The 13,515-nt window shown below is 43.9% G+C and overlaps 1 protein-coding gene across 7 annotated transcripts in view; it reads right to left on the reverse strand.

The window, feature by feature from the left end:
- Positions 1–291: 291 nt before the first annotated feature.
- Positions 292–13,515, reverse strand: part of Pfkfb4 (6-phosphofructo-2-kinase/fructose-2,6-biphosphatase 4) — a 41,861-nt gene continuing 28,637 nt past the window's right edge. For all 7 annotated transcript variants that reach the window (XM_021727424.3, XM_013359421.4, XM_013359424.4 and 4 more), the window contains 5 exons: positions 7,700–7,804; positions 5,871–6,000; positions 5,689–5,751; positions 4,587–4,651; positions 292–2,363 (listed from right to left, as the gene is read on the reverse strand). In XM_021727424.3, the coding sequence (XP_021583099.1) occupies positions 2,304–2,363; positions 4,587–4,651; positions 5,689–5,751; positions 5,871–6,000; positions 7,700–7,804 (423 nt within the window). In that variant the 3' untranslated portion in view covers positions 292–2,303. The remainder of the gene's footprint in view (positions 2,364–4,586; positions 4,652–5,688; positions 5,752–5,870; positions 6,001–7,699; positions 7,805–13,515) is intronic.

Here is a 13,515-nt window from a genome sequence, read left to right on the forward strand (position 1 = left end):
CTGCAATAAAGAGGATCCCTCATCAACTTTCCAGATAAAATCAGTTCATGAACCCAGGGGCCCCTGAAGGGAGCCAGGTAGGTACCCTTTAAGGAGGGCCTCCAGCATGTCCATGAGTGTAGCTCAGGGCTCAGTCCAAGGCAACATAATTCCTCTCCAGTGAGGGGTGTCCCCAGGGAGTGGGAGTTGAACCAAGGGTCCCCACTCAGATTGAAAAAGATGGGGCATGTACAGAACTGTCAGAGAGAATACCCCAAAAGCAGAGAACTGGCTACAAAATACAATCTTAAATTATCATGTTTTAAAAAGTATTTATTGCAATGAATGCTGGACACAGTGTGATTTGTAGCTGAGATTCAATACCATCCATTCTCAGGAAAGCAGGAAAACATTTGCAACTTGGACACATCAACCATCCCAGCTACCTGGCAGCCACCAGGCTTGTGGCTGCCTATGCAGAGGTTTCTCCAGGACAATGTTGAGGGAGAGGGCTCATCCTTGCACATGCCCTGACCCCAGACTTCCTTCTGCCCTATCCCTAGTCCTTGAAATACATCCATGTCCAGCAGCTCCTGCCTCTTCTCTGTACGGGGAGAACCAAGGCTTCAGTGGTCTTGCCTCAGGTGACATTGAAATGTAAATGCACAGCCACTGGCCAAAGGGATCTGCTATAGCTAATAAGTGTTTTCAGGAGGTGTCAAAAGTCACCAAAACTTCAAGGGACACAGAAGCAAAGGCTTCAGTCTCCATGTTTCAAAGGCAGTGGTTTGGACCTCTGGCTTCAGGTTGGGGTTTGGTGGTCCAATAGGTAATGATTCCAGAAGGATCCTGTCCTAGCCCTGTCCCAGAAATCTCTCTACCTGTATTTCTTCAAAGATGCTACAGCACACAAGGATGAGAGACCACTGGCCAGGGACAGGGACAGTGGCTCCTCTCAGGGACAGGTGGTACTGACAGGCTGCAAAGTTAAGGGGGCTGGAAAAGATAGGCTGCTCTAGCCAGGTACAGGCATGGAAAGATTCCAGATACAAAATGGGCTTGGGAATCCAGGAGCATGGCTTCACCAATGCCCACGTGTGGCATCTGTCTACTAGTCCTTCCAGACACTTTCCAGTCCTGACCCACAACCTGACTGACTGGGCTGTTGGCCAGCTATAAAAAGGATCCAGAAACCACTGCCTGGACCCAGAAGAACTCAGGGCCATGACAGAGGTCAGACTTTGTAAAGCTATTTTCACCAGGCTCATATGCACATGAATCAAAGTTGTGATGCAATTGGAGAAATTCTCTCTTGGCCAGGGGCTACCTCTGTCCTCTCCCTTCCTCAATCTCACAAGTAGAGGTCAACAAACATCAGGACAGATTTTATAGGATCACAAGTTTTTCTGAACGATTTATGGCAAATGCATGTTTCTGCCACCAATATACATTCCTGTGTGGACAGAAGCTGCAACAGGCAAGAGGCAACCTTGTCCCTGGCTACCAGTGGACATAGCCAGGGAAGGGGAGATTCAGCCCTCCCCTTGAGCACTTCGGTGTATGCACCAGAAAGGTAACTTGTACAACTACCCATTCTTTACATGGTTGCACTATGACCTGTGGGAAGGGGTGGCTTTGGCCACCAGCTTGCCCATATTCCAGTGTATGCACAGTTGGGAAGGGGTGGTCACAAATACTCTTCGTCCGACATGTTTCTACAGCATCACAAGATGCTAAAACAGTGTGTTGCTTTCAGGAGTGTCCACAAATATGAGTGATATGGACCCAAGGACCTGGTCAGTGTCTTTTCAATTCCTGGATGGGAAGGATGGGGAAGGCCCTCCCGCTCACCTGAGGCTGCAGATGCTCAGGGACCCATGAAGACCTGGCCACTGGCTCAGCAAGAGGCCACAAAGCAGGTAGTAAAGATCCTACAGGGTGTCACTTGGTCAGCCCCAGACAATTGGGCCACAGTGACAACATCTCAATGAGACTTTCTGCTTCACATTTAGGGATATACACTTCACAAAGCCATCTGGCCTTTGGAGAGTAACCACCTGAAAGCTGCAACAAGGGACCAGCTGCTGGGCAGCCTCAGCCCACCGACGTGGCACAGTCTAGTCCAGTGATTCTTAGCAGCAGGTTAGCAGCCACGCCCACCCTGTCACAGACTATCAACAAGGAGGCAGGTGAGCTGGGCAGGGACTCTGGGTGCTGCCAGTCATACATTGCTTTGAGAGTATTTCTGCATGGTGACTTGTCACATACACAGATCTTCTGCAGAGATCAATGCCTGCCCAGGGGTTGCAGTGGATGCGAAATGGTCACTGGTGAGCCGGGACTGTGACAAGGGCTTCCTCTGGAGGCCGAGAGATGTCTACATTCTGCACAATAAAAACACAGAACATTCATCCTGCAGCAGGATAGATAGGAAACCTACTGCCTGCTTTCCTTCATGTGGCCAGATGGGACAGGTATACATTCTCACCTCAGGAGACCCAGCCACAGGACTCTAGACCCTTAGCTTCCCTAAGAATGTAGTCACAAGCTTCCTGACACACAATGGGTGCTCAGACAATAGGGCAAAGGTTGGGTGAGGAATGTCACTCAGCTCATTGCAAGGTCAAAGCAAGGCTTTCAGTTACAAGGACCTACAGGTTAGACAAAGCAAGGTTAACTCCTGTCTCAGGGTTGGGTCACTATAGAGGAACCCTTGGCTTGGAGCCTGAGTCCTCATTAGTGGGGACAGGGAGGGAGTTAAGCTCCTAGGGGGTGCCTCCCTCCTGGCTCTGTCAGAGCATAGGTGTTAGACATGGCCCCAGAAGTCCATGAACATCTCCTAGTCTACAGCCTGGTCTGCTCCTTCAGGGCTGGAGCACAGTCCCCTGAAGCTTTCGACTATAGATGGCCCCTACTAAACTATAGAACCCATCTTTGGCCTGCTGAGCTCAGGATTTCTCAAGCCTGAGAACAGGGGTCCTCAGACTCCCCTCAGTTCTACGAGGCTGTCCTACATAAGCCCTATTCTTGTGCCCCTCCTCCCACCTATGGGTCGTGAGAACTATCACCTGAAGGAGCAGGTCACCAATGATTTGAGTTGCAGCCTTGTGCAATGTGATGCCCAGATCCACAGGGAAAGAGACATAGCTCCCTTGGCCTATACCATGGGCTCACAGACCAGCCACTGGAATTGTAGGGGCAGGTATATTTCTAACCTTGAGGTAGGTTTCCTGAGGGCCCCCATTCCCACCATATCCCAACCCCAAAGATGAGCCAGGAAACTATAGGATCCTATCTCCCTGAAAGGGAACTGTCTGGAAACCTATGGCCAACAATAGTAACTCTTTTTCAGAAGTATGCATCCTGAGACTGTCAGAGTGACTATCAGCCAGAGCATGGCCATGGGCTGGCAGGGTTAGCCCCAAAGGCTGCCAGATCCAGGGACCTCACTCACCATTACCCTATCAGTGCTAGGGGCCCAACACCACCTGAGCTTTCCTCAGTGAAAAGGATGCCTGGTAGAATACGCTTTCCCCTGGCAGGGGATGTGGGGATAAGAAAGATAGTAGAACGAAACAGACATTACTTTATGTATAACCAATGTGATTCTACAATATGTACACTCAGAAAAATGAGAATTTCCCATCCACTTATATCAAAGTATATAAGTACATTCTGTCATGTGCGACTAATTAAAACAAATAAAAAAAAAAAAAAAAGAATGCTTTCCCCTGTGACCTGTGGGTGCTAGACAGCCTGGTTCAAAAAACTTGGCCAAGACAAAGATTCCCAGAGCAAAGAGAAAAGAGGCCTGCATGGTGACTGGTGCTGGTTGTGGAAAGCAACATTGGGAAGGAATAGGACACATTACTATCTCTGCAGCATTCAAGACTAAGGAGTTAAAGGTGAGCAGGGGCACCTCAGCAAAGACCCTAGTCCATGTATGTGCTACCATGAATGGCAATAGATATGACTAAGGCCACAGAAGTCTTCTTGGTGCAGTGGACTCCTGAAGGGAAGGGAGGGGTCCTCTCCTTGGCTACTATGAAAAGACCCCCACATAGTCACTGAAACTGGTTCTGGGAAGCACTTAGAGGAGCTTCACCACCATGAACAAGGCCCTTGGGGAACAGAGGTAGTGAGCTGTCCTTCTGGAGGCAGTGTTCTGCCTACCGCTAGGCTCCTCAGCATCTTCCCCAACAAAACATGATACTGTTCTTATGTTCAAAGGCACTTTAGTCAGAAATGATGCTCACACAAGGCCTGGGCTGGTAGAAGATAGAAAAATCTCCACTTGCTCCTCTTTGTCTCAGACTTCTATGGTGGGGCTACTGGGAGCTGTGTGACTTCTCAAGAACTGGCAGTCAACCATACCCAAATTCAGGTGCTTACTGACATGGTGGCCCAGCCCCAGGGATTCCCCTACCCCTAGAGCAGCTAACCAAGACACAGCCCCACCCAAGGACAGGAGAACTATCTGGGCAGAAAACAGCCTTGGTAAAAGATTTGAGCTCCTTCTGGCAGGCACTCAAGCTGGCCTTAAAGATTTAGAGTCTCAACACCTCTGGGCAACATGCCTGCCATCCCAGCAGTGACCCCAATACTACCTGAGGCCTGTCCCGGTGTGTGTTCACAGCTGCCACATTTAGGAATATGGATTCCACTTTACAACCTGTCAGAAAAGAGGAAAATTTAGTTCCCCCTCCCTGGAAAGACTGCTGGAGACAGAGGACAAAATCTTATCTCAGGAGGAGGTTATGGATTGTGGAATGGAGCAGCTATCTCAGCTTTACTCTAGTACTAGTACTTCCACCTCAGGTAGCCCTAAGGAGCCAGTCAGGAAAGATTAGGAAAGAGATGGTATCTTGTCAGTCTTGTGCTTATCCATGTATGACTGCCCAGACAGCTCCACCCAGAGGCCCCAAGCTGCCTACGCAGGGACCAAGAGCAGAGCAGTAACAGGCTTAAGCTCAACATGGGGTCACTTATTTGTGGGGGGTCCTCAAACCACTGATAACCCTAACCCTCAAATCAATTTGTGCTGGGTGCTCAGTGCAAGGGGGAGGTTATCACACATTGGAATGAAATTAGCTGCCCATACAGCTTCATCCTCAAATGAGAACCTGTATCAGAGGAGTTAACACCCAAACCAGAAAGTTGCCTGAGCTCTCTGTTAGTGTAGTGAGAGGCAGGAATGAGATATAAACTGCCCTGTACCCAGAACATTTTAAGATCCAGGTCCTGGGGGTCATGGGTATTTGGGCAGTTTTCGAAACACCAGTAGAAAAGGCCCTCATGCAGGTGGGTAATGGTTAAGGAAGGATCATTGGAGACGCTTCCTGAGGTCACATAAACATCCCCCCCCCCCCCCCGCTCCAGTACTAGAGATTGAATTCAGGGCCTTGCACATGCTAGGCAAGGGCTCTTACACTTAGCAACATCCTCAGCCTTTTTTTTCCCCTCTTTTTTGGGGGAGGGCTCAAACTTATGATCCTTCCACCTTAGCCTCTCAAATTCCTGGGATTATAGATATGTGTGACAGAGTCCCATTTCAACATAAACTTTTAAATAACAAACTTAAAAAGCAAATTGGGAATGGTAGTGGTACAGGGACTGGAGGAATGGGCCCCTAATGGAATTTTCAAGTGATTTGCCAAAAATCACAAGATGCTAGAGAGAGCTAAGATCAACTGTGGGACACTCCCTTACCATAAGCCACAGGAGTCAGCTTCAGGACTGTGTGCAGTGGACACTTGAGGTAGGGAAGCTGTTCTGTGGACAAAGAAGGGAATGGATAACATGCCCAGGTGACAGTCCTTCTTTTTCACACACACACACACAAACACACACACACACACACACACCACCTCCCCAGAGGCAAAACCCCTAACCTGCTGCCTTGTCAAGGAAGTAGGCCAGAAGACACCGCATCACAGCCTGGTGGCAGATGACTAGCACATTCTCTTGCCTCTCCAATTCCATAATGACTGGTTCTAGACGCTGGACCAGGTCCTCATAGGACTATAAGGGCAAACAGGAAGGCTGTCTCTCAGGCCTGGATTCCAGGGTAGGTAGAAACAGAAGCATCCTGGGCAATGGGCTACCTTCCCATTCCTAGAGCTGCTCACCATTCAGAAATTTGTGGCTAACCCTCTTCCAGCCTGGCTTCTGAGGGGATAGAGTTGATAGATGCCCCTAGAAGACTGCCAGTGAGATGTCTGGCTTGAGAAGGAAGCAAGTAGGAGTGGGCAATGTGGGAAAGGAGCCACCTCCTCTTCCCAGGGCCATGACTAGGTAGGACTGAGAGGGCTAGGCCTCAAGCTCCCATCCCAAAGGACCACCTCACACCCACTCATGGGGACATACACTGAACCCTATGGAAATTCACCTTCTATCAACTGTGGCTGATGGAAAAGATGCAAGATACAACCTGCTTTCAGCTCACAGCAGACAAGAGTGGTAGGGAAGGGGAACAAAGGCCCCAGAATTTCCTGGAGAGTAACTGTCAGAAACACATGAGGTTTCTAGGAATAACCCTCACAGTCTGCCCTCTGCCTTCCCCTACCTCTGTGGTAATATGTAATTTGGATCCTTGCTGGTCCCCTAATCAACACTCATTATGTTTGGAGAATTGGGCTTAAGCCTTGAGGGAGTTTTATTTCTCTGAATATAATGAGTAGCCCTTTAAAATAAAGTATCCATGGTTGAATTTGCCCCATGCTTTGACTCGGAAGCAATACCAATACACTGATTTATGCTGGCCCCTAGTAGTTCTAGGCAGAACTTGGATCAATTCTTTTGGTAACTAATTTTCTCCCTACATTCCCAAATTTGAGCAGTCAGCTGCTTTGTTTCTCTTTATTCCTATGATTGGTTCTAAATCTGAATTCTGTCTCACAGCATGATGTGAGGAACATGACCATGTTACCTAGAGCTACACTATTCCTATTCCAGAGGGCAGTATAGCAGTCTGTGAGTCTGGCAACTAGGTGAAGGTGTGTCTTTGTGTGTACAAGCATGTGGACTGTGTGTCTATGGGAGGGGTATTTTTATTTAACTTCTACCTCAGGCCACTTCCTGGAAGGGAGAAGAGCTGCATGAGTGAAAAGTGACCCCCCAGTTTCTGACCTGGGGCCTAGACTGACCAGGGACTCTATTGGAGGGAAGGTGACAAGTGCAGATCACTTATAGTGGTCTCAATCTATTTGAGGAAGGTGCCTCTGGGTCTGGAACCAAGGCTGGGGTGGTGCCTAGAGCTATAGAGAGGACAGGATCACCCTGTAATGATGGGAAGCATCCATAGGGAAAGCAAAGGCCCAGCATTGAGACATGAATGGGCTAAGACCTAAGTCTCAGGCCTGGCATGTGTCCCTACTACTTGGCTATTTGAGCACCCTAGGAAGGGCTAATAACTTCCTGGCAAAGGAGCTAGGAATGTAAGGAGACCATAAACGAAGCCAAACCACACAGAGCCAGGCTCTGTTGTGCCTCCACCCTGGAAATGAGGAAAACAGGGACAAAGAGCAGGGATTCAACAGCTCCCAGGGTTGGATGCCTACTCTATGTAACACTGTCCACCCACCAACCAAGGAGGGGGCAGAGGCCTGGACCATAGAGCTAGGAAGTGATAGAGATGAAACACATACCACAGGTCCTCCGTCACAGGCAGTATTCCCAGATAGGCATTAGGTAGTTGGAATAAGACCCAAATCCCACCTACCTCACCCTTGGGGTACCGGTAGCGGTACTTGTCTTGGTCCCGCAGGGCAAATTCCAGTGGATAATGATACTGAATTTCCTCATATGTCATCTCCTCACAGACACCCTAGGAAGACACCACAGGCATCACATCTCCCAATCTAGGCCTGGAAGACCAGTCTTGCAGTGGTTGGGGGATTACAGGCAGAGAAGACCATTCACAGGGCATTTCCTAGGCCAATAGAACTCTCCCAGCCTAGAACTTAGACTATCTGGGAAGTGTGTCCTCTCAGAACACAGCCTGAGGCAGCCCCCTGTTTGTATGAAGCTACCAGAACAATCTTTGCCCATCCATTCAGTTTATGCCATAAAATTAAACACAAATGTTAAATGTGCATCTTTTTTCTGTGCTGTGAAAATATAAAATCTTAGTATAGAGTGTTGTACAAATTATAAAGCAATTTTCACTTGTGTCATTCAGAACACGCACACCCAACATAGATTAAAAAACAAAACAAAACACCAAACAAAAAGTATCCAACCAGCAGAGAGGAAAGCTGATTGAAAATACTTAGGAGAACATAGACTACCTTATACAAATAAAACAAAGCAAACAAACAAACAAAAAACCCACAAAACAACAATACAAAAGTACCCAACCTGCAGAAAATGATTGAAAATAATTAAGTGTAATTCAAGGACACAGAGAGGCCCAGAGTGAATTAAACCATCTCTTCCTTAGCCTGGTCCACCCATACTGAGTCACATTACCAGCAGCATTGTGGACCACTTTCCCAGGACCCTGTGAAGAATGACAAACTCTCCCTAACTCCATTCCTTCATTCAGCAGTCTAGGAATGTCTAAATTGACCATTGATTTTCCTGAGGCCCAAGCCAAAAACCATTAAAAAAGACAGATCCAGAGAGAGAGAGAGAAAAAAAAAAAAAACAATAAAGCATCCTATCAATAAGCTGCATGTCTCTGATTTTGTTCATCTTTTTTCTACAAAAGACTGGGGCAGGGCTGGGGATATAGCTCAGTTTGTAGAGTACTTGCCTCGCATGCACCAAGCCATGGGTTCAATCCCCAGCACCACACAATCACAAAAAAGAGAGTCTATAAGAAAAGATAGAGCCAGGCATGGTGGCACACACCTATAATCCCAGTGGCTTGTAGGATCACGAGTTCAAAGCCAGCCTCAGCAACAGCGAGGCACTAAACAACTCAATGAGACCTTGTCTCTAAATAAAATACAAAATAGGGCTGGAGATGTGGCTCAGTGGGCAAGTGCCCCTGAGTTCAATTCCTGGTATGGGGGTGGGGGGATGATAGGGACTGGTGTTGTGGCTCAGTGATAAAATGCTTTCCTAGCACATGTGAGGCACTGGATTCAATCCTTAGCACTACATAAAAAAACAAACAAATATAATAAAGGTATTGTGTTCATCTATAACTAAAAAAGAAAGAAAAAGAAAAGAAGAGCTAGGGCTATAGCTCAGTGGTAGAGCACTTGACTAGCACATGAGACCCTGAGTTCCATTCCCAACATCATACACAAAAAAAAAAAAAAGAAAGAAAGAAAAAAAGAAAAGAAAAGAAAGAAAGAAAACAAAAGATAGAGCTGGGTATGGCACACACCTATAATCCCAGTGACCCAGGAGGCTAAGGCAGGATCAACGCAAGTTACATACCAGCCTGGGCAACTTAGTAATACCCTGTCTCAAAATAAAAAATATAATGGGCTGGGGATGTGGTTCAGTAGTTCAGCACCCCTGGGTTCAATCCCTGGTACAAAAAAAGAAAAACATCAGTGCAGAAAGTAACAAAATAGAGAACAGAAAAAACAATCAAGCAACAAAATCAAAATTAATTTTTGGAAAAGATCAACAAAATTCAAAATTTATGAACTCGATTTAGCTAGACTGATCAAGAAAAAAGAAAAGAAAGCTTGAGTTAGCAAAGTTGGAAATGAAAGAGAAGCTATTACTACCAACCTATGGAAATACAAAATAAGAGAATATTATGAACAACTATATATATAGATATTGTATCCATGGATTCAATAGAGGATCAAAAATATTTGGAAAAAAAGATATGTATATACTGAACAAATAGACTTTTTTCCTAAAGAATACAATGTATAATAACTATTTACATAACATTGTATTAGGTATTATAAATAGGTAAGATTATTTAGTGACTTTTAAATTTTATTTATTCATTTACTTATTTGAGACAGGGTCTCAAATGCTACCCAGGCTAATCTTGAACTCATGGCCTCAAGCAATCCTCCTGCCTTATCCTCCTCAAGTACCAGGAATTAGAGCTGTCTACTACCATGCTTGGCTTAGAGATGATAGGTGTAGATTATGTAGAAATGTTATATAATGGATTTAAGTATACACGGATTTTGGGTATTGACTAGCATTCTGAAACCAATCCCCCAGAGATTAGGTTGCTTAGATGAAAAAAATGTTAAAAAAACAAACTACCTGTTGTGGGTTGAACTGTATCTCCTCAAAAGGTATGTTCAAGTCCTAAACCCTTGTAGGTGTGAATGCCACCTTCTTTGGGAATAGGGTCTTTGAAGACATAATTAAGTTAAGATAAGGGCATATTGGATCAAACTAAGCCCCAAATCCAGTGACTGGTATTCTTTTAAGAAGATCACATGAAGACACAGACACACACTGGGAAAAAGACCATGTCATGATTGAAGTAGGGACTGGAGTGATAACTGCTGCAAGACAAAGATTACCAAGGATTTCTGGCAACAATGAGAAACTAGGAACAGAAGAAATATTCTGTACTAGAGACTTCCAAAGGAGCAGGGTCTTGCTGACACCTTGATTTCACACTTCTAGGCTCCAGAAGTATGAAAAAATAAATCTCAGTTGTTTGAAGCTACCCATCTTATGGTACTTTGTTACTGCAGCCCCGTGAAGCTAACATATATTTTGGTACCAGAAGTGAAATGCTATAAAAAATAACTAAAAATGTGGAAGTGGTTTTAGAATTGGGTAGTAGGTAGAGGTTGGAAGAATTCTGAGGTGCATGAAAACAAAAAGCTTAGATGACTTGAAGACTCTATGGTAAAAATATGGAAGCTCAGATGGAAGAAAATGGTACAGAAAGCTTCTGTTGCCTAAAGGAGTACATATATCATCATGAACAGGCTGATAGGAATGTGAATGTTAAAGGTTCTTCCATCAGATTTTAGAAGGAAATGAGGTACATATTACTGGACTCTAAAGAAAAGATAATCTTTGTTATAAAGTGGCAGAGGACTTGGCTGAAGCATAATCTAGTATCAGGTGGCTGTCATCAAAAAGTCAGATAATAACAAGTGTTGGAAAGGACATAAAGAAATAAGAACTCTCATGCTCTGCTGGTGGGAATGCAGAATTGTGCAGCCATATTGGAAGACAGTCTGGTTGCTTCTCAAAAGATTAAACACGGAGTTACCATATGACCCAGCAATCCTACTCCAAGGTATGTGATGGAGAGAATGAAAACACGTGTCCACACTAAAACATATATGAATGCTCATATTATTATTATTTGTAAGAGCCTCAAAATGGACACAAGCCAAATGCTCAGCAACAGATGAATGGACAGATAAAAATATATGGTATAATAATAAATGGAAATTATTCAGCCATAAAAAAAAATGAAGAACTGATACATGCTACAACATGGATGAACTTCAAAAACATCATACTAAGTAAAAGAAGCTATAATTCAAATATTATCAAGACCATATATTATATGATTCCGTTTATATGAAATATCCAGAATAAACAAATCTATAGAGACATAAAATAGATTAGTCATAGACTGAGGTTGAAGGAGGGGTTGGGAGGAAATGGGTAGTGGCTGATGATGAGTACACACATGATTTCTTTCTGAGGTGATGAAATGTTCTAAAATTGTGGTGATAGTTGTGTAACTCTGTGAACATACAATTACTAAACTGTTCATGATGAATGTGCAAACCATGGTATGTGAATTATATCTCAATAAATCTGTTTCCCCCCCCCTTAAAGAAATATAGGTTGAGGATGTAGCTCAATGTTAGCATGTAAGAGGCCCTGGGTTATAGTCTCAGCACTCCAAAAAAAAAAAAAAAGGAATTTAAGGCTATAATTGTAGAATGACTAAGAAAAATATTACAATGTTGAAAAGACCAGCTCAAGAATGTTTATCAGTACAGAGGAAAAGAACAAAGATAAACATGGAAAATGATTTATAGATCATAATAATTGTAACAGTTTCAAAACTTGCAAGTTTTGCAAGAACACCTATAGCATCTAGGAAAACAATCAGATTAACCTTAAAGGAAAAACCCTGGGAAGCCTCAGTTTTCTAGACAAAAATCAAAGGCTTGAGCCACATCTGTGTACTTCGAGGCAAGAATGAATGGCCTATAACCTGCCTCAGAAAGCCACCATTTGTATGAGAAAGAAAACGGTGGCTACAGGCCTCCTCGACTGTCACTGGCCACAAGATGACTTAAAAGAGCTATGAAATAGGTTATAAAAATTGCTAATTTTTTTAAAACAGATCAACAATTCTGAAGAAGAGAAAAAAAAACAGAAAAAACAAAACCATGGTGCTGTACTCTGCCCAATTATGTTAATGAAAGGAAATAGAAGTAATAAACCCTCCTCTTTCCCAACAACAAATCAAGAACGATTTTCCTGTTACTAACTTTGATAAGTGTATTTTACCTAATTCATTCCCCCATTTATCTATCTATCTTTTCTTTTTTTTTTAATATTTATTTTTTAGTTTTCGGTGGACACAACATCTTTGTTTGTATGTGGTGCTGAAGATCGAACCCGGGCCAAACACATGCCAGGTGAGCGTGCTACCGCTTGAACCACACCCCCAGGCCATCTATCTATCTTTTCAATGCTGGAGATCAAACCTAGGGCCTCACACATTCTAGGCAAATGCTCTATCACTAAGCAACATCCCCTACTTTTTTGAATTTTTTATTTTGAGATAGGGTCTTGCTAAGTTGCCCTGGCTGACATTAAACTTATGATCTTCCTGCTTCCAAGAAGCTGGAATTACAAGTGAGTGCCACTATGCCCAGCTTATTCCTCTATTTATGTACATCCTACTTAGGAATGTCTTTGAAAGCTTTAAGGTACTACTGGAATAAGTATACTGCCTACCTTCTAAAAAACAGAAAAGATAATGTATTCAAAGAAAAATTGGAATAAAGAGAAAACCAAGTACTGAAACAAGATCAAACAATACTACTACATCTAATAATAATAAATGAGGTTTGGGCATATACAGTGGTACAGCATTTGCATAGCACATGTGAGGCCCTGGGTTTGATTCCCTAGCACTGTCCAAACTAATAATAATAATAATAATAATAATAATAAATGTAAATGGTTTTAGAACCTCCTTCAATATAAAAGCTTTTATAGGCCAAGATTATAGCTCAGTAGTACAGCCCTTGCCTAGCATGCATGAGGCACTGGGTTCAATACTCAGCACCATAAAAAAATAAATAAATACAATAAAGCGGGGCTGGGGATGTGGCTCAAGCGGTAGCACGCTCGCCTGGCATGCGCGTGGCCCGGGTTCAATCCTCAGCACGACATATAAAGATGTTGTGTCCGCCGAAAACTAAATATATATATATATATATATATATATAAAAATAAGGTGCTTAAAGTAATCATAGTTTTAAAGATATAAAGTGGTTGCCAAGGGCTAATGGGAAGTGAATAATGAAGAGTTATAATGTAGTGGGTACAGAGTTTCTGTTTTACAAGATGAGAAGAGTTCTGGAAATGGACAACAGTGATTGTTAT

Source organism: Ictidomys tridecemlineatus, chromosome 3, assembly GCF_052094955.1.
Source record: "Ictidomys tridecemlineatus isolate mIctTri1 chromosome 3, mIctTri1.hap1, whole genome shotgun sequence".
Classification (NCBI taxonomy): Eukaryota; Metazoa; Chordata; class Mammalia; order Rodentia; family Sciuridae; genus Ictidomys; species Ictidomys tridecemlineatus.